Source organism: Neophocaena asiaeorientalis, unplaced genomic scaffold (assembly GCF_003031525.2).
Source record: "Neophocaena asiaeorientalis asiaeorientalis breed wild unplaced genomic scaffold, Neophocaena_asiaeorientalis_V1.1 scaffold437, whole genome shotgun sequence".
In the NCBI taxonomy this organism is placed as follows: domain Eukaryota; kingdom Metazoa; phylum Chordata; class Mammalia; order Artiodactyla; family Phocoenidae; genus Neophocaena; species Neophocaena asiaeorientalis.
The window spans coordinates 754,043-775,132 of record NW_020173375.1 but is presented as its reverse complement, the minus strand read 5'-3'; the positions used below and the strand labels follow the sequence as shown (position 1 = coordinate 775,132).

Below are 21,090 nucleotides of genomic sequence, written 5' to 3'. Positions count from 1 at the left end.
TGGCTCCCCCTGCCCCCCAATTCAGCATAATTCCCTGGAGATACATCCAGGTTATTGCATGTAGCGATAATTTTTTTCTTTTTATTGATAAGTAGTGTTCCATGGTATGGGTATACCACAGTTTGTTTAACCATTTGCCTGTTGAAGGACATCTGGGTGGTTTACATTTTTTGACTTCACAAATGAAGTTGCTGTAAACATTCATGTAAAAGTTTTTGCATGAATATAAATCTTCATGTCTCTGGGATAAAAGCCCAAGAATACAACTGCTCACTTGTATGGTGGTTGCATGTTTAGTTTTACAAGAAACTGCCAAACTGTTTTCCAGGGGTCTGTATCATTTAAAATTCTCATCAGCAAAGTACGGGTGATTCAGTTTCGACATATCCTTGTCAATATTTGGTATTGTTACTCTTCTGTTTTAGCCATTCTGATAGGTGTGTAGTGATGTCTCAGTGTGGTTTTAATTTGCATTTTCTCAGTAGCTAATGATGATGAGCATCTTTTCATGTGCATGTTTGCCATCTATACATCTTCTTCAGTTAATGTCTCTATGTCTTTTGCTTGTTTTCTAATTGGAGTTGTTTTTCTACTGTTGAGTTTTTCCTTTTATGGATCTTACTTTCAGTGTCAAGTTTAAGAACTCTTTGCCTAGCTCTGTAGTCTGAAGGTTTTATTCCGTATATTATTCTAAAAGTTTCAAGTTTTATATTTAAGATTGTCATCCAGTTTGAGTTAGTGTTTGTATAAGGTGTGAGTTTAGGTTAATGTATATTTTTTTTGTTTGCCAATTTTGGTCTCCATTAGCTCTTGCAACATTTGTTGAGAAAGCTGTTTTCCTCCATTGAATTATTTTTTGCACCTTTGTCAAAATTCAGTTGGGCATATTTGTGTGGCTCTATTTCTGGGTTTTCTGTTCTGTTCCATTGATATATGTGTGTATCCCTTTGCAAATACAGTAAGTCTTGGCTTACTGTAGCTACATAGTAAGTATTTCCCCACTTTATTCTAACTTTTAAAAATTGTTTTTGCTATTCTAGTTATTTTGCCTTTCCATAAAAATTATAGAATAATAATTCTATATATATAAAAGTTTTTGCTGGGATTTTAATAAGAATTACATCACCTGTATATCAGTTTGGAAAAAATTGACACCTTTACTGTGTTGAATCTTCCATTCCATAAACACTATTATTTAGATCTTCTTTGATTTCTTTCATCTGCATTTGTAGTTTTCAACATATAGTCCTCTTGATGTTTTGTTAGATTAGCACTTCTTTCATTTTTTTCCTTTTATTATAAATGGTATTACTTTTAATTTTGGTGTCCATGTGTTCATTTCTAGTATATAGAAATACAGTTGCTTTTTGCAGGTTGATCTTGTGTCACAAATTTGGATAGATTTTATTTTCATTTTCACTTCAGTGTAAATGAACTTTCCTTGAGACTTCTTTGACCCATGGATTATTTAGAAGTATGTTCCAAATATTTGGAGGTTTTTCTGTTATCTTTCTATTGTTGATTTCTAGTTTGATCCTGTTGTAGTCAGAGAATACACTTTATAATTTCAGTTATTTTAAATTTGTTGAGGTTTATTTTATGGCCCAGGATACGGTCTATCTTGTTATTTGTTCAGGGGCACTTGAAAAGCATGTCTATTTTGCTGTCGCTCATTGGAATATTATATAAATGTTGGTTAGATCCTGTTGGTTGAATGTGTTATTGATTTTTTCTTTTTTCTTTTTTTTTTTTGCGGTACACGGGCCTCTCACTGTTGTGGCCTCTCCCGTTGCGGGGCACAGGCTCCGGACGCGCAGGCTCAGCGGCCATGGCTCACGGGCCCAGCCGCTCCGCGGCATGTGGGATCTTCCTGGACCAGGGCACGAACCCGTGTCCCCTGCATCGGCAGGCGGACTCTCAACCACTACGCCACCAGGGAAGCCCTTGATTTCTTTTACATCTTTGCCGATTGTCTGGCTGATGGGTAATAAAAGTCCTGGCACCTTAGTTGGTCTTCACTTACACCACCAGGCAGAGATGTTGCGGTGCCCCATTATAGCCTCTCAAGGGTAGAAAATCTAGGTTTCCTTCTTGGTCTTTGCTGGCATGGGTGGGGCCCGTTTTTTTCTGCAGTGTTTGACTGGAGTAGAGTTTTTATCGTCTAAAAAGTTTTCTGTATTGCTAAGCTGTCCCTTTTTTGATCCATTGTCTGGAGAGCACTGGGTTTTGTTGTTTTTGTTGTTTTTTCTCTGCCTGTTGGTGTGTTTAGCTTGCCAATCTTCAAGTCTAGGATATACCAGGCAAAAAGAAAACCTAGGGGATTCACCACTGTGTTGTTACTTGGGTCCTGAGTTTCCCAGCTGATTTTCCTTCTCTTTACCTTTCAGAGTTTTCTTTTGTTTGATTCATATGTAATATCCAGGGTTTTTAGTTCTACTTAGCTGGAGAAATAGAGAAAAGTACAACTACTCTGTCTTCCTGGAAGTCAAGGTCGTCTGTCTAATTTACTTTTGTATATAGTGTGAGGTAGGGCACTGTTTTTTCCCAAATAGATAGTTAGTAGTCCTAGTATCAGTTACTGAATAACTCATTCTTCTCCAGTGATTTGAAATGTCACCCCTACTAGATATGAAATTCTCATATTTTTGCATATTTAAAGACACATAGTAGAAGTTCGCTGACTTGCCTAATTAACTGACTAAACCCCTTTATTTCCATTATGAAACATATAACCTGATACCCTTGACATATTTCTACTCTCACCAATTGAGTTGTATCTGCTTACCAAGAATTAGAGGTGCTGTATCTTTCAGGTGTGCTTCTTACTATAATCTTGTATATTATATAAATTAACAAAAATAGTGCTGAAAGAAAATTGCTTTTGTGAAAACGAAGTTGATTGCTTTGGAAAGACAAAGAAGTCACTTAAAAAAATTACTTGCTTGTGAATTAGGCCTGCGTGAGACCACTGTAAATGTTTAGGGGGAAAATATATACAAAAATTCATTTTGTGTTAAGTGGTTTGAAGTACTCCATCTATTTCAAAAAGACCTAAATTAGAAGAACTCATAGCTAGTATATTAGAGAAGAGGGCTTCTAAAGCCGCCTGTATGTAGGCGTATCTGTTTCTGGACCTTAATCTATATTCTACTGGTCTATTTGATATTCTATACCAATATCATATTCTTTTAAATTGCCTTAATATTTTAGTGCATTTTGATATCTGATAGGGTATGTTTGCCTATAGTGGGAATTTCAGCTGAAAAGAACAAAACCCAACTAAAACTGTCTTAACGTAATAAAGAAACACATTAGTTCAAGGAACTGGAGGTTTAGGGGGCAGTTTTTAGTACTTATTTTAGCAGCTCTGGCTCTATTTCCCAGAAGCTCTCCTTTCATTTGTTTGTCAGCTTCATTCTCCAGCTGGTGACAAGATGGCTGCAGGCCTCACATCTGTCCATGACAAAATACAAAGACAGTCTTTTACTACGTTTCTCAAGAGCCAGTCATCATTACCCTGAAGTTGCTAGCATAGTTTCCCTTGCATCCCATTGGCCTTAAGTGGGTTAATATGGACTAAACTAGCAAGGAAGAGATTGTCATGATTGGCTTAGATGAGTTCTCAGTCCTGCATGTACATTAGAATCACTTGGATGGCTTTTAAAAATAGTAATGCCTGAGTGACAATCCACACTGATTAGAATCTCTGAAGTAGGGGCCCCAAGCTCCTGTATTTTTTAAAAAGCTCCATAGGTGATTCTAAATGGAGGGAAAGCTTTCATTAACCCAAATACACCTTTGAAGCTAGAGTCGTTCCCCCAAGTTGCATGGCTAAAATAATAATAATGAGGTGGCAACTATAAGGATAATTGGGATATTGTTAGGAAAAGAGAAAATGAATGCTGGATATACAACCTACCAACTATTATACCAACTCTTATTGTTGTTTTTTTTTTTAACCAACTCTTATCATTATACTCTTTTTTTAAGATTAATTTTGTAGATTAATTTTTTAGATTAATAAGGGGGTGGGGAGACAGGTTCCCACAGGAAGGAATCACAGTTGGTGCCCAAGTATCCCTGACAAAATCTCTCTGCTTTTCAGTGTCTCAAAAAGTCTATCACTTGTGATTTTTTACATCATGCACCAGTTATTATTTAGACTTGGTTGTACTGTTTTTTGTTTTTTCCAATTTGGCTGCGCCTGGTCTTAGTTGAATGTAGCACGCCGGTTTTTTGTTGCAGCATGCGTGATATTTAGTTGTGGCATGTGAACTTTTAGTTGAGGCATGTGGAATCTAGTTCCCTGACCAGGCATGGAACCTGGGCCCCCTGCATTGGGAGTGCAGAGTCTTAGCCACTGGACCACCAGGGAAGTCCTGGTTGTAAGTTTTTATTTGCAAGTAATTTCAAACGGAAAAATTGCAAGAATACAAATTAATTTTTCTGGTTTCTCCCTGTTCGTCATTTCTTGAATGCCACATCGTCCTCTTTTTTCTTTAACATTATTAATTTTGCTGCTGTATATACTTGAGTCATTATTTTAGAAGACTGTATGGTAGGTTTTGAGACCTTGCAATAACCCCCCAAAAGTATCTACCTTGTAGATGTAAAAGTATCTACACTTGAATGCGAGGGCTTGTTGAATTCTAGATTAAAATGCATTTCCCTGAGTACATTGAAGAACTTGCTTCATCATTGAGAAAACAGAATCAGTATTTTGGATAGTCAATATCCAAAATCAGAAGCTGATTTTTTTTGCTTGCTAAACCGGGATGGCTCTTTATGTAAAATAGTCTCTCTGAAGAAAGCAGAGAGCTATTCTAGGTTCAGAAGTGACTTAGGTTTGTAACATTTCCTTTCTTTGTTCTAAAAGAGTTTGCATAAGTTGGATTTATTTGTTCTTTGAATTTTAATAGAACTTGCCTGTGAAACCATCTGGACCTGGTGTTTTCATTATGGGAAGATTTCTTAATGACTAATTCAATTTTATTACTTTTGTTATTTTAATTTTTCTATAAATTTGTACATTTTACTTTTTCTCAGATTTATTGATGAAGTTTTTAATATTGCCATGTTTTTTGAATGTCTGTAGCATCTATAATTATGACTCCCTTTTTATTCCTGGTAATTTGGTGTGCTTTTTTTCATTTTTAAAAAAATTTATTGAAGTATAGTTGATTTACGATGTGTTAATTTCTACTGTACAGCAAAGTAATTCAGTTACACATATATATATATGTTCTTTTTCATATTCTTGTCCATTATGGTTTATCACAGGATATTGAATACAGTTCCCTGTGCTATACAGTAAGACCTTGTTTATCCATGCTATATATAATAGTTTGCATCTGCTAATCCCAAACTCCAGTCCATCCCTCCCACACCCCCTGCCCTTGGCAACCAAAAGTCTGTTCTCTGTGTCTGGGAGTTTGTTTTGTAGATAAGTTCATTTGTGTCATATATATTGTATTTGTCTTTCTCTTTCTGACTTACTTCACTTACTATGATAATCTCTAGGTCCATCCATGTTGCTGCAAATGGCATTATTTCATTTTTTATGGCTGAGTAGTACTCCATTGTATATATATACCACATCTTCTTTATCCGTTCCTCTGTTGATGGACATTTAGATTGTTCCATGTCTTGGCAATTGTAAATAGTGCTTCAATGAAGAGTGGGGGTTCATGTATCTTTTCAAATTATAGTTTTGTCTGGATATATGCCCAGGAGTGGAATTGCAAGATCATATGGCAACTCTATTTTTAGTTTTTTGAGGGACCTCCATACTGGTTTTCATAGTGGCTGCACCAGTTTACATCCCCACCAACAGTATAAGAGGGTTTCCTTTTCCCCACATTCTTTCCAGCATTTGTTATTTGTAGACTTTTTAATGATTGCCATTCTGACCAGTGTGAGGTGGTACCTCATTGTAGCTTTGATTTGCATATCTTTAATAGTTAGCAGTGTTGAGCATTTTTTCATGTGCCTGTTGGCCATCTATATGTCTTATTCGGAGAAATGTCTATTTAGGTCTTCTGCCCATTTTTTGATTGGGTTGTTTGTTTTTTTGTTATTGAGTTGTTTGAGCTGGTTGTATGTTTTGGAAATTAAGCCCTTGTCGGTCACATCATTTGCAAATATTTTCTCCCAGTCCATAGTTTGTCTTTTCGTTTTGTTTGTGGTTTCCTTTGCTGTACAAAAGCTTTTAAGTTTGTTTAGGTCCTATTTGTTTATATTTGCTTTTATTTCTGTTGCCTTGGTACGATTTATGTCAGAGAATGTCTTGCGTATATTCTCTTCTCAGAGTTTTATGGTGTCATGTCTTATATTTAAGTCTTTAAGCCATTTTAAGTTTATTTTTGTGTATGGTGTGAGGGTGTGTTCTAACTTCATTGATTTACATGTGGCTGTCCAGCTTTCCCAACACCACTTGCTGAAGAGACAGTCTTTTCTCCATTGTATTTTCTTGCCTCTTTTGTTGAAGATTAATTGACCTTAGGTATGTGGGTTTATTTATGGGCTCTCTTTTCCTTTTTTCATTGATTAGTCTTGCCAGACTCTGTCCATTTTTTAGTCATGACAAAGAACTACCTTTTGTTTTGCTGAGCCTTTCTTCTATATCTTTGTTTTCTGTTTCATTAAATTCTGCTTTTATTTGTATTATTTCCTTTTATCTACTTTTCTTTATGTTCTTCTTTTCTAACTGAAGACAGATGATCAGTTCATTAATTTATTTTTAACTTTATTTTTCTGATGTAACTGTTTACAACTACAAATTTCCTTTTTATATACTCCTTTTGCTGCATCCCACAAAGTTAGCTATATAGTCTTTAATTTTACTTTTAAGTATTTTCCAAATTCTATTATGATTTCTTCATTGACTCATGAGTTTTTAGAAGTTTCTAAATATTAATATATAAGGTTTTTGAAAAGCTGTCTTTTTATTATAATTGTCAGAATATGGTTGTAGGGTGCCAAGTACATGAAAGATGTAGAGACTTTTTTATGGCCTAGCATTTGATCGATTTTTGTATATGTTCTGTTTATATTCTTCTGTTTGGAACTTATATTTGTATATGTTTATTACATCAAACTTAGCGGTTATGATGTCAGTTCTTCTTTAGCCTTACTAATTTTTTGTCTCCTTAATTTATTACTGAGATAAACATGTTAAAAGTTGTCCTCTATGATGATGATTTTGTCAATTTTTCCCTGTGGTTCTATTTTGGAGCTATATTAATAAGTACCTATAAGTTTAGCTGTTATATATATTGAATAAAACCTTTTATCATGGGCTTCCCTGGTGGCGCAGTGGTTGAGAGTCCGCCTGCTGATGCAGGGGACACAGGTTCGTGCCCTTGTCCTGGAAGATCCCACACGCCATGGAGTGGCTAGGCCCGTGAGCCATGGCCGCTGAGCCTGCGCTCCGCAACGGGAGAGGCCACAACAGTGAGAGGGCCACGTACAGCAAAAAAAAAACCCAAAAAAAACCCTTTTATCATGATGTAGTTAATTTCCTTATCACTAGTAATAGTTTTGCCTTAAGTTATTAATACAGCTACACCAGTTGTGTATTGATTAGCGTATGCCTGGTATTTTAATTTTTTTCATATTTTTATTTTCAATCATTCAGTGCTCTTTGGTTCTTAGGTGTGTTTCTTTGGAAAAGCATGTAGACTACTACTAGTTAAGCCTTATGTAAAATATTTTCTGTGTGGTTACAGTGCAGAAGCTGCTGAAAAATGGCAGAAGAAGTGGTGGTAGTAGCCAAATTTGATTATGTGGCCCAACAAGAACAAGAGCTGGACATCAAGAAGAATGAGAGATTGTGGCTTCTGGATGATTCTAAGTCCTGGTGGCGAGTTCGAAATTCCATGAATAAAACGGGTTTTGTGCCTTCTAACTACGTGGAAAGGAAAAACAGTGCTCGGAAAGCATCGATTGTAAAAAACCTAAAGGATACGTTAGGTAAGTTATTTTTGTATTAAAACAAGAATGACAGTACTTTCTATTAAATGAATGCTGGAGCTTGGTTCTTTGTACTGAATTTTGGCAGCAGTGGGCAGAATCAACTAGAACATCCCAGGGCTGGGATTTCAGCTAGGCAAGGTAAATTTGGCTCATAGCAGGGGTATTCAAGTCAGGTGTGTTCAAGGAGACAGTGAAGGTCAGTTTCTGTAAATCTAGCTGGTGGATCTGGCCAGAGTTCAAGAGTCAAGCCAGAGTGATGCTGACAGTGGAACTTAACTCTGATCTTCTATCAGGGGCTCCTTGAACCATGAGTGCCTGTTGGAATTTAGACAGATTCTACATCTAATTGAGATAGGGATAAAATGAGTGAGATGCAGAATATCCTCCTTGTCATCAAGGCAACATATTTTACAGGATTGCTTCATTGCTTCATTTTACATCTAATGGCTTATATGTTGAACTGTGCTTTTAAAAACAAACTATCATTTTATTCTTATATTTGATAAAAGTTTTAAATTGTGCATTACTGTATATTAGCATCTACAAAACTTATCTCTTTCTTATTTTGTTTCTCTTTTTTCCTCTTCTTTCTTCCCCTAACTGTAAATTTTGTTTGTTTTTACTGGCCTTCCGTTAGGGCCAGGGATAGGGGAACCTGCTTCACATTGGGCTTGGCCAAGCTGTGATAGGAAGGAAATACGTGCAAATGAGGCCTAGGCTGTCTCTCTCTCTCTCTCTCTTAATTCTCCTTGGCTGACAGGAAGGAATTGGGAGGGACAGAATTTCCCTCAGGTATTCAGGCAAGCATGCTGTTACTTAATAGTTTTTGGTATATATGTAGGAGAAGAAGTAAAATTTCTCCTTGAAAAAAGATAGTTTGAGAGTAATGTGGCATGATTGATGAATATGGAATATTACTGACTAACTGCTTTATATTAGTTTTTATTTCTTATTCAGCATTATTGTTATTCTATTATTCTATTCTAAAGGTCATTTAATAAATGGAGTTACTAATCTGAATTTTCACCATGATACTTAACCGCTTTAACTAGGTTTGCCTTTTTTTGAGATTTTAAGGTTTTGCAAATAAGGCCATTATTATTAGTTTTTAACAGTAGTTTTTAAATAGAAGACAATTCACATATGAATGAAAGACAGTTGGAAAGAGATTGTCCTTGAATAGCTGAAGAGACCAAAGTTAGAACCAGGAATACTTGTGATTTTGTAAATACTGGACATTTATTTAAAGCATGTTGATTAGGTATATTAGGGAAAGTTAAGATAACTTCTATCAAGAAAGTATGCCTCATAGTGATGAAGGCACAGAAAGGACTAGGGCCACACCTAGATAAACTTGTATGTTCCTTTTAAAAAGGATAGTGGTATCCTGAGAGGTATAGCAGATGTGACAGTAATTAACAAAAGATAGTGAAAAAACTAATACAGAGCAAAGAGGAAAAACACCCCAGTTTTAGATATGACTGCATATGAATTTTAAAAGCCTTATTAGATACAGTTTTTATTATTAATACTCCTGGGAAACCTTCCATATTATTTTCTGATATTATTGAGACAGTTTTAGCAAGACTATATCTATTTAAGTTCTAGGCTATCGCTGTTAATTTTATTAGTATATTACAGTTATTGCTGTCTATTCCAGAGGACTAGTGGTCTATAGTTAGACTGTATAATGATGTAAATCCAGCTTTTGCATCGGACAGCCTTCTTTCCTTTCTCAGAATTTCTGAATCCCTTTTTGGTAGGTAACTTAAATGTCCCATATAACTAATGGATTTTTTTTACAATGATTGATTGTGCTGATGGAGACACTGTTTGAAGGTTAAGAAAGAAAAGGAGAAAACAAAGGAAAGAATGAATACATGAATATATTTTCAACTGTTGAAAAAAAAATACAAGCTTTAAAGCTTCTTCCAAAATAAATATGAATAGTAAGGTCATATTTGTGGCCATCACGATATACTTGTTTTATAGGTTCTGTTGGAGTTCAGGGGAAAAGTGTTTTGGAAAGAGAGAAGCCTCAGCAAACCTTTCTATTGCCTGGGTGTGGGCCAAGTCACATGGATTGGGTGTGGGGAGTTTCAATGTTGCAGAACCAGGAAGTTCACCGAGAATTATCCTGAGCTGTGTTAACAAACTGACGAAAGAGAACACGGGATTTTTTTTCAGAATGGATTGGTTAAAGGTCTTTAAAGATTTTTTCAGTAAGTTAATCTGTTTATTAAATCTGTAGTTTTCTTGTAGTTTTTGAAATAGAGTTTTCACTTTGTGAATTTAAAGGAAAACTATGGATAGAACATGGTAGGTTTATATAGGCTGGTGCTTTATATTGTTTATGAAACATAAGCTAAGTGATTGGTGATCATCAAATATCAATAGCTTTGACTTGATAAGTAATTAAAAAAATTTTAATATCAATGTTTAAATAACAGACAGGAAAAGGATATAAATGATTTGAGTTTGATGCAATTAGTTCTTTGAACTTAGCATAGACATTTGAAGTGAATTAAATAAATTGTAAACATATTAAAAACAGGAGGAGAAAAAGGCTTTAAGTGAGCAAGTTCCTTCATCCTCAACATTTGAAGTAACATGATATTGTTCTGGCGCTTTTTGCTTAGATTTCAGAGGACCGATGTAGAAGATAATGTTTAATAAAAGCATCAGTAAAGAGAATGTTTTGACTTAATGTCGGATTGCTAGAAATTGCTATTTTGGTTAATGTGAGACTTGATATTTTGAAATGAATTGTGAGAGCAGCTGCATACAAAGAATATGAAAACATTGATAGAAAATAGTGAATTCTTAGATTGTTTTTGAGTTCAGGTCATAAAGTAATTCTAATACTAACAAGAACCTCATCTGTGTATCTGCTGATAGCCTTTTTATACTCTTATGATAGTGAACTTGATTTGGTCTCTTTGAACAATTGCTCGGTGGTTCTAGGAAAATGAACAGAGGGATTGTTGTAGAAGTCTCTTATGTGTAAGGAGTCTAAGGAAACAAAAAGTAACCTGTCAAAAGATTTCGGGGCAAAGGGCAAAATGGAAAGGGAGTAAAAGCACTTTGTTGAAAAAAAAGTTGTAATATTAAGACTGATTCATTTCTTTAATTAACTTTGGTGGCCAAGTAAATCCTTTTAGAATATATCTCTTTTGTTTACTTTTTGGGGAGTTGTTAAAATTTTAGACCCATTTTGGGGGGTTAGTTTTCCTTTTAAAGAGCTTATTTATTCATTCGTTTGTTTATCAACATTTTTATTGAGAGCCTACCCACTGCAAGCCACACAAAAATTATAGAATGAAAAACTAACACTAACTGTCACAGAAGTTACATTCTGGTGAGGAGGTAGGTGGTGGTTGTTACACTAACTGTCACAGAACTTACATTCTGGTGAGGAGGTAGCTGGTGGTTGTTATTTATTATTAATATTTCATATCTGAGTTTGATATCTAAGTGATGTTGACCATAAATCAACTAGAAGTGGTATAAAAAGAATATATTATGTCATTGATACAGTGATTTAATATATACCATCAATACAGTATAAAATCTATAGAGTCTTAGAAAGTTGATAGTTATTTTTAAATACATGTGTAGACTGAGAGTCAGGATTTGAGATTTATAATCAAAATATTCCTTTCCTCACTGCCTGCAGTAAGCCAGAATTTATTTTTATTTAGCTCTGTAGCTGTTCACCAACCTTTTCCCTGAATGGCCTTGAGAAGTAAGAGGAAACAATACATGTGCTCCTTGTGTGGTAGCCAGAATACCCTTGAGAACAAAAAGGGCACATTGTTTTAGAGAAAGCAGAGAATAATAAAAAGCAGTAATTTATCTTCATATAAATCAAGTGAACAGATAAAAATACAAAAAAATCAAATAAAAACCTGTACTGGAAAGAACATCATTTATATGTATTTAGAATTCCTTTGTTCTGCTCCCAGATATATCACTTATAGGCCATGTGGCCAAGGGTATATAACTTTCCTAATCTTCTGTTCCTTATTTGTAAAGGCGAGAGTTGGGCAAGACCAGATGATCCTGGAAAGTCCCTTCTGACTCTGAAAGTCTTTAGTCCTGGTAAACAACTGATCAGTCTTACATGTGGTATAGAAATCAGGGGAAAGTCCATAAGGGAGAAACTGGTTTTGAAGAAGGAGGAACATAACAGAATTATAGTTCCCTAAAGAATTCGCAAGAATCCGTAATACTTTCTTAGGCCATATTCTATTGAACACTTGTTTACTCTGAGTTAGATGGAAGGGAAATGACATACTTAAGATAAAGACCTAATGATGGAAGTATAACTAGTACATTGAGTTCAGAAATTTATTTGAAAGCTAAAAACTGAGAAATAAACAAGATGAATAGAAACAGACATAAATGTAAAATTCTACATTAAGTTTTTAAAAGGAATTGAAAAAGTTGCTGAGAATTTGCCTTGGCTGCAATTTACATGAGTGAAAGACTTAGTAGGAGCTGCTGTGATAATGTAGGTGCTAAAAAAAATATCTCAACACTCTGTATGATGGCATTGTTTCAAATCTACGAGGCACTGAGGTGAAGGGATGCAGTAGTTCCCTAGTGTGTGTGCTGGCCAAATAAAACATGACATCGTCTATTCACTTTGGATAAATATACTTTAACAGTGATATTGAGAAACTCAGATGCTTCCAAATACTAGCATCAAGTATATCAAAGGATTTGGAAACCAGGTTACATAAAGAATAGTTATGGGTACAAAGATTTGCCTTAGGGAGAGGACAACTATTGTGTGAAGATGGAATATTTACAGTGCTTAACCAGATTCTTAAAGACTTTTGAGGAGTTAATAGTTCATTGTTTTGGTCAAGAAACAGTGCTATAGGAAGAAAGAAGTAAGACTAATGGATTGGAGTGGGGAAAACTATACTAATGCTTTTGGTTTTTTAAACAAAGCTAATGATAAAAATGACTGCCTCAGAGTTATGCACATCCTCAGTGCATATACCTGAGTATTATTTCCCTCCCAACTCTGAAAAAGTAAATGCCAGAAGCACTAGGAGGTAGGAAAGTAATAACCACCATTGATTGAGTGCCTGCTAGGTGCTATGCACTGTGCTGAGTGCTTTACATATAAACTTTAAAAAATTCTTTACAAAACTTTTCTGAGATAGGTACTTACTACACACCACCATTTCACAAACAAGGAAACTGGAGTTTAAAGAAGATTAAATAACTTGACCAAGATCAGATTAACCAGTAAGTAACAGCACTAAAGTTTAAATTCAGGGTCTCTTTTGTTAAGAGTTTCCCTAGTGCACACATTATAACTATAGAGTAGAGAAAAGATTAGAGTCAGATAAGTAATGGATGGAAAAGATTTGATGCAAAAGGGACTGATTAAAATTAGGAGGATTGTGGTGAACTAACTGTGAAGCTGGGAAAAATTTAGAAAACATAATACATTGATCTGAGGGAGCCTGCTTGTTGTGGAATGATCTAATTGTTGCTGATTATAACATACTTGAGAAATTAAGAGATACTGATAGTTTACATTTGTATACTTTTGTAAAGTACTTTTGCATCTACTCTCTCATTGATAGCATGAGATTGGAAGGACTATTTTTAAGCAGAAACAAAGGGCAATAAACAGGCCATTCTGGAAGATTTGTAAGCAGGGGAAAAAGCAAGCTATTGATTACGCATGTATTTGTCATTCACGTGATAAACAGGACTTTGTTTTGTACAGAAAACAAATATTCTAGGCTTATATTCTTTCTCTGAACTATTTCTGGCCTCTAAGATTAAAATAGGTTGTTTTGGTGTTTTCCCACTTAGGGCTTTAATTGTTGGGTCTGTCCAAAAATTCTTCACAGTTTTTTGGACAAGGTTAATTAGTCTTAGACATTATCTTTTTCAGAATCAAAAGAAAAATATTTTTGAACTAGCCTTTATTTTCAGGTTTAGAATTTTATATTTGCTTATGTCAGTATTCAGTTTAATCAGTTTAATAAACACATTGATCATCTGCTGTATGTATACAGTTCTAAGTAGTATAGGAAGTGCAAAAGATCAGTGAGACATTAAAAATGCTTCTGTCTGGAAGCTTATGCTCTAGTAGATGGACTTAAAAGACAAACACAGGAAATGCTAGCATACAAGTACCTCAGAAGTACAAGGTGCTGGGGTACTTCAAAAAGGAGAGCTTATAATATCATTGAGGGTGACGATGGGGAATGAAGGATGTTGAAAAACATGAAGCAGAAAGATAAATAAAATAATAAAGTTGTTATTTGAAATGACACCTCTTGAATGGGTACATTTTTGAAAGGCAGAAGTTTTAATGAGGTTTTGCTAAGAAACTAACAAGGTAAACTAAGTCATGAAGGTAGAAACATCTAATTCAGGGGATTTAAGTGGCCCATTCTTACTAAAATTTAGGATAGTTTTAGTGCAGGGCGTTATAGAAAGATGCTTTTGTTTAACATTTACTCTGTGTACTGTACTATTACTTTATTTTATTCAGTTCTCACAACACTCATGGTAAGTGCTGTTTCCTCCATTTCTGAGCTCAGAAAAGTGAAATAGCTTGCTCAAGTTTCCACAGTTAGTAAGAAGCATACCTGGGATTTGAACTCAAAGGCTGTTTCAAGGTCTACACTGTTTTCTATAGTCTATACCAGGGGTGCCCAACCCCTGGGCTGCGGACGGATACCTGTCCCGTGGCCTGTTAGGAACCGGGCAGCACAGCAGGAGATGAGTGGCAGGCCAGTGAGTGAAGCTTCATCTGCTGCTCCCCGTTGCCTGAACCATCATCATCCCATCCACACCCCCGCCCCATCCTTGGAAAAATAAAATTGTCTTCCACGAAACTGGTCCCTGGTGCCAAAAAGGTTGGGGGCCGCTGATCTATACCATAAGCCTGGAAAGGAAGGCTTGAGGACATTCTAGAGAGGGCTGTAGATTCCAGGATTCCAGATTCCTGCCTAATTTGTTAGGCAGGAGAGCCACTGTTGGCTTTTGAGCAATAGGGTCATGTGATTGTAGCTGTAATACAAGATTAGACTGGATGATGTGGATGATGGGTTGAAGTGGGATAGATTGGATTAGTAAAAAAAAAACTAGTTAGTGGGTAGTGAAGGCTCAAGCACAACAACATAAGCCTGAACTAGCACATGAATAGTGGAAATGGAAAGTGTTGGCATAAAGGACATATGGTGACTTTAAGGATTTGATGTGTGAATCTTTTAAGAAAATAATTTTTATGATGTAAAATTCATGAAGTTAACTGTTTTAAAGTGTACAGTTCAGTGGTATTTAGTACATTAACAATGTTGTGCAACCACCACATCTGTCTAATTCCAAACTATTTTCATCACCCAAAAGGAAACCCCATTTCCATTAAACAGTTGTTCCCATTACTCCTTCCCTTTAGTTCCTGGCAACCACTAATCTGCTTTCTATCTATATGGATTTACCTATTCTGGCTATGTCATATAAATGGGATCATACAATATGTAACCTTTTATGTCTAGTTTCTTTCACTCAGCATACTGTTTTTGAGGTTCATTCATGTTGTAGCATGTATCACCACTTCATTCCTTTTATGGCTGAATAATATTGAATTATATGGGTATACCACATTTTGTTTATCCATTCACCTGTGGATGGACATTTGGGTCATTTACATCTTTTGGTTATTGTGAATAGTGTAGCTATGAACACTTGTTTACAAGTATTTATTTGAATACCTGTTTTCAGTTCTTTTGGGTATATACCTAGGGATGGAATTATGGTAGTTCTGTGCTCAACATTTTGAGGAACCATCAGCTGTTTCCCACAGCAGTAGCACCATTTTACATTTTGACCAGAGGGGTTCTCCTCATCAACACTTATTTTCCTTTTTCTTTTCGTTTGGTTTAATTTGGTTTTATTATAGCCATCCTAGTAGGATGTGAAGTGGTATCAGTATTTCATTGTCGGAGTTCCCTGGTGCCGCAGTGGTTAAGAATCTCCCTGCCAATGCAGGGGACATGGGTTCGAGCTCTGGTCCGGGAAGATCCCACATGCCATGGAGCAACTAAGCCTTTGTGCCACAACTACTGAAGCCCGCGCACCTAGAGCCCGTGCTCCACAACAAGAGAAGCCACAGCATGAGAAGCCTACGCACCGCAATGAAGAGTAGCCCCTGCTTGCGGCAACTATAGAAAGCCCTCACGCAGCAACGAAGACCCAGTGCAACCAAAAATAAATAAAATTGATTCTTTTAAAAAAAAAAAAAAAGTTCATATGGTTTTGACTTGTATTTCCCTAATGACTCATGATGTTGAGCATCTTTTCATGTGCTTTTGGGTATTTGTATATCTTCCTTGAAGAATTATTTATTCAAGTCCTTTGTCCATTTTTGAGATAGGTTTTTTTTCGTTTTGTTCTTAGGTTCTAAGAGATCTTTATATATGTTCTGGATAGAGACCCTTATCAGCATTATGATTTGCAAATATTCTTTTCTAATTCTGTAGGTTGTCTTTTCACTTTCTTGGTAGTGTCCTTTGCACAAGTGTCTTTTATTTTAATGAGGTACAGTTTATCTTTTTTTTTTGGTGTCAAATCTAAGAATCTGTTGCTATATCCAAGGTCATGAGACTTTTCCCTATGTTATCTTCTGAGTGTTTTAAAGTTTTAACTCTTATATTTGGGTCATCTATCCATTTTGAGTTAATATTTGTATGTGGTATGACGTAGGAATCCAACTTCGTTCTTTTGCCTGTGGATATGCAGTTGTCCCAGCATCATTTGTTGAAGAGACTATTCTTTCTTCCATTAAATGGTTTTGGCACCCTCCTCAAGGTCAAAGTCAAAATACATGGAGCAACTGGAATAGAATTGAGAGTTATTTCAGAACTCTCAATTCTTTTCCATTGGTCTATTCCTCATTCCTTTTATGCCAGTACTACACTGTTTTGAGTACTGTGGCTTTGTAGTAAGTTTTGAAATTGGGAAGTGTGAGTCCGTCAACTTTGTTTTCCATTTTCAAGTTTGTTTTGGCTATTTGGGATAACTTGCGATTCCATATGAATTTTAGGATCAGCTTTTTCCATTTCTGCAGAAAATAGGGTGTTGGTACTTTGATAAGGATTACATTGAATCTGTGGATCACTTTGGATAGTATAGGCATCCCTTGGTATCTGCAGGGGTTTGGTTCCAGTACCCCCTGCAAATAACCAAAACTCAAGGATGCTCAAGTTTCTTGTATAAAATGGCATAGTATTTGCATTAACCTACACACATCCTCCTGTATACTTTAAATCATCTCTCAATTACTTGTAATACTAATACAATATAAATTCTATGTAAATAGTTTCTGGTGCATGGCACATTCACATTTTCCTTTTGGGAATTTTCTGGAGTTTTTTTTCCCCAAATATTTTTGATCTGAGGTTGTTTGAATCCACAGATACAGAACCCATGGATACTGAGGGCCAACTGTATTGCCATCTAAAAATACTAAGTTTTCAAACGCATAAACACAGAATGGGGGCTTCCCTGGTGGCACAGTGGTTGAGATCTGCCTGCTGATGCAGGGGACACGGGTTCATGCCCCAGTCCGGGAAGATCCCACATGCCATGGAGCGCCTGGGCCCATGAGCCATGGCCGCTGAGCCTGCGCGTCCGGAGCCTGTGCTCTGCAACGGGAGAGGCCACAACAGTGAGAGGCCCGTGTACCACACAAAAAAAAACAAAACACAGAGGGCTTCCCTGGTGGTGCAGTGGTTGAGAGTCCGCCTGCCGATGCAGGGGACACGGGTTCGTGCCCCGGTCTGGGAGGGATCCCACATGCCGTGGAGCGGCTGGGCCCGTGAGCCATGGCCGTTGAGCCTGTGCGTCCAGAGCCTGTGCTCTGCAACAGGAGAGACCACAGCAGTGAGAGGCCCGCGTACCGCAAAAAAAAAAACCACAATGTCTTTCCATTTATTTAGGTCTTCTTTAATTTCTTTCAACAATATTTTGTAGTGTTTAGTGTACAAGTCTTGTACCTCCTTGATTAAATTTATTTCTGTGTATTTTATTCTTAATGCTATTAAAAATTGAATTTAAAAAATTTCCTGGGACTTCCCTGGTGGCACAGTGGTTAAGAATCCATCTGCCAATGGAGGGGACACGGGTTCGAGCCCTGGTCTGGGAAGATCCCGCATGCTGCGGAGCAACTAAGCCTGTGTGTCATGGCTACTGAGCCTACGCTCAAGAGCCTGCGAGCCACAACTCCTGAGCCTGCGTGCCACGACTACTGAAGCCTGTGTGCCTAGAGCCTGTGTTCTGCAACAAAGAGAAGCCACTGCAATGAGAAGCCCATGCACAATGAAGAGTAGCCCCGCTTGCCACAACTAGAGAAAGCCTGTGTGCAGCAATGAAGACCCAATGCAGCCAGTCTGAATGAATGAATGAATGGAAGGAAGGAAGGGAGGAAGGAGCCCAATAAGGTTTGGGGGGTTAAGAGCACAGGAAAAAAAATTTCCTTTTCAGATTATTCATTGCTAGTATATAGAAATACACTGATTTTTTTTGTGTGTTTTTGTATCTTTCAACTTTGCTAAGTTATTGGTTCTAGCTTTTTTGTGTGTGAATTCTTTAGGATTTTCTATATAAGATCATGTCATCTGTGAATAAAGATTATTTTACTTCTTCCTTTCCAGTTTCGCTATCTCTTATTTCTTTATCTTGCCTAATTGCTCTGGCTAGCACTTCTCGTACAGTGTTGAATAGACGTGGTGAAAGAGGGCATTTATGTCTTGTTCTTGATCTTAGGGGAAAAGCTTTCCGTCTTTCACTACTGAGTGTGATGGTAACCATGGTTTTTTTCATAAATGCCCTTTATTTTGTTGAGGAAATTCCCTTCTGTTCCTAGTTTGCTGACCATTTTTATCATGAAAGGGTGTTTTATCACTTTTATCATGAAAATCCCAAATTGCTACTTGCAGTACTTTTGTGCACATTTGCCAAAGGCAAAAAATTTGAGTTGCTAGCAGAGGTCAAACAAGGTGACCTCTCATTTCAGCTCTCATACTGAAAATCAGTGTCCTTTTTGCAGTTTAATGCCGTGTGTGTATGTGATTTTACTGTTTAAAATGGTGCCCAAGCATAGTGCTAAAGTATTGTCTAGTGTTCCTAAGTGTAAGAAAGCTTTGATTTGCTTTATGGAAAAAATATGTGAGCTAGGTAAGCTTCATTCAGGCATGAGTTTATAGCGTTGTTGGCCATGAGTTCAGTGTCAGTGAGTCAACAATTTATATTAAATAAAGTGTCTTTAAAGAGAAACACACATAACAAAAATGTTGTGAACAGAGTATCCCCTAGAGCAGTGGTTCAGTATGCTAATTAAGTATTCATGGTCACCTTATAGAACAGAACCACCATGAATAACAAAAATTGACTGTTGAGTATATTTTTATCTGTATTCATACAGGAAAGGGTATTGGTCAGTAGTTTTCTTGTGATATCTTTATGTCTTTGGTATCTAGGTAATGCTGGCCTCATGGAATGAGTTATGAAATGTTTCCTTCTCTTTTGGTAGAAGTTTGAGAGACAAATGTTTGGTAGAATTCAGAAGTCAAGTTATCTGGTTCTGGGCTTTTCCTTGTTGAGAAGTGTTGATTACTGATTCAGTCTTTTACTTCAGTCTATCCACATTTTCTGTTTCTTCTTGAGTCATTTTTGGTAGTTTGTGTGTTTCTAGCAATTTTTTCTTTTCATGTAGGTTTTCTAATTTATTGGCATATAGTTTGTAGTATTCTTTTATTTCTGTAAGGTTTGTAGTAATGTCCCCACTTCAGTTCTGATTTTAGTAATTTAAGTCTTTTCTCTTTTTTTTCTTGGTCAGTCTCGCTAAAGATTTGTCAGTTTTGATATTTTCAAAGGTTTCATTGCTTCTTTGTTGTTTTTCTGTACTCTTTGTATTTACCTCTGCTCTAATCTTTATTATTTCCTTCCTTCTGCTAGCTTCTGCTTGATCTTTTTTTAGTTCTTTAAGGAGTAAAGTTAGGTTATTGATTTGAGATTGATTTTCTTTTTTAATGTAAGCTGGTAGAGCTATAAATTTCCCTGTGAGCACTGCTTTTGCCATAGCCTGTAGGTTTTAGTATGTTGTGTTTTCGTTTTCATTTATCTCAATGTATTTTCTAATCTCACCTGTAATTTTTTCTTTGACCTACTAGTGGTTTGGGTGTGTTGATTAATTTCCACATATTTGTAAATTTTCCCGTTTTCCTTTCTGTTATTGATTCTGAATTTCATTCCACTGTGGTCAGAGAAGATATTTTATATGATTTCAGTTTCGTGGTCTTTTGTTCTATCCATTATTGAAAGTGAGGTATTGAAATCTCCAACTATATCGTAGAACTGTCAATTTATCCCTTTAATTCTGTTAGTTTTTGCTTTATTATATGTCTTGCCGCTCTGTTGTTAGGTGTGTATATATCTATAATTGTTAAATCTTCATGGATTGACTTGTTATCAACATATAATGTCCTTTGTCTCCTGTAACAATTTTTGTCTTAAAGTCTTTTGTTACCATTTTCATGGAATGTCTTTTTGCATCCTTTCACTTTCAAACCTGTTTGCATCTTTGGATCTGAAGTTAGTGTCTTATAGATAGCATAGTGTTGGATCATATTTTTTTAATCCATTCTGCCAATCTTTACCTTTTAGTCCAACATTTCAAGAAATTACTGGTAGGAAAGGCCCTCTGATACTTTGCTGTTTGTTTTTTCTATATGTCTTATACCTTTTTTCCCCTCAGTTCTTTTATTACTACCTTTTATAATTGATTTTTTTCATATCTTAATTGAAGTATAACTGCTTTACAATGTTGTGTTAATTTCTGCTGTACAACAAAGTGAATCAGCTGTATGTATACATATATCCTCATATCCCCTCTGTCTTGAGCCTCCCTCCCACCCTCCCTATCCCACTCCTTAGGTCCTCACAAAGCATCAAGCTGATCTCCCTCTGCTATGCAGCAGCTTCCCATTAGCCATACATTTTACATTTGGTCGTGTATATATGTCAGTGCTACTTTCTCACTTTATCCCAGCTTCCACTTCCCCTGCTGTGTCCTCA

At 36.2% G+C, this 21,090-nt stretch overlaps 1 protein-coding gene across 3 annotated transcripts in view; it reads left to right on the top strand.

The window, feature by feature from the left end:
- Positions 1-21,090, top strand: part of NCK1 (NCK adaptor protein 1) — an 82,431-nt gene that overhangs the window by 53,789 nt on the left and 7,552 nt on the right. For 2 of the 3 annotated variants that reach the window (XM_024746225.1, XM_024746226.1), the window contains exon 2: positions 7,728-7,971. In XM_024746225.1, the coding sequence (XP_024601993.1) occupies positions 7,746-7,971 (226 nt within the window). In that variant the 5' untranslated portion in view covers positions 7,728-7,745. Of the gene's footprint in view, positions 1-7,727; positions 7,972-9,960; positions 10,197-21,090 lie in introns of those variants that run through there. The other variant, XM_024746224.1, reaches the window with a different exon arrangement.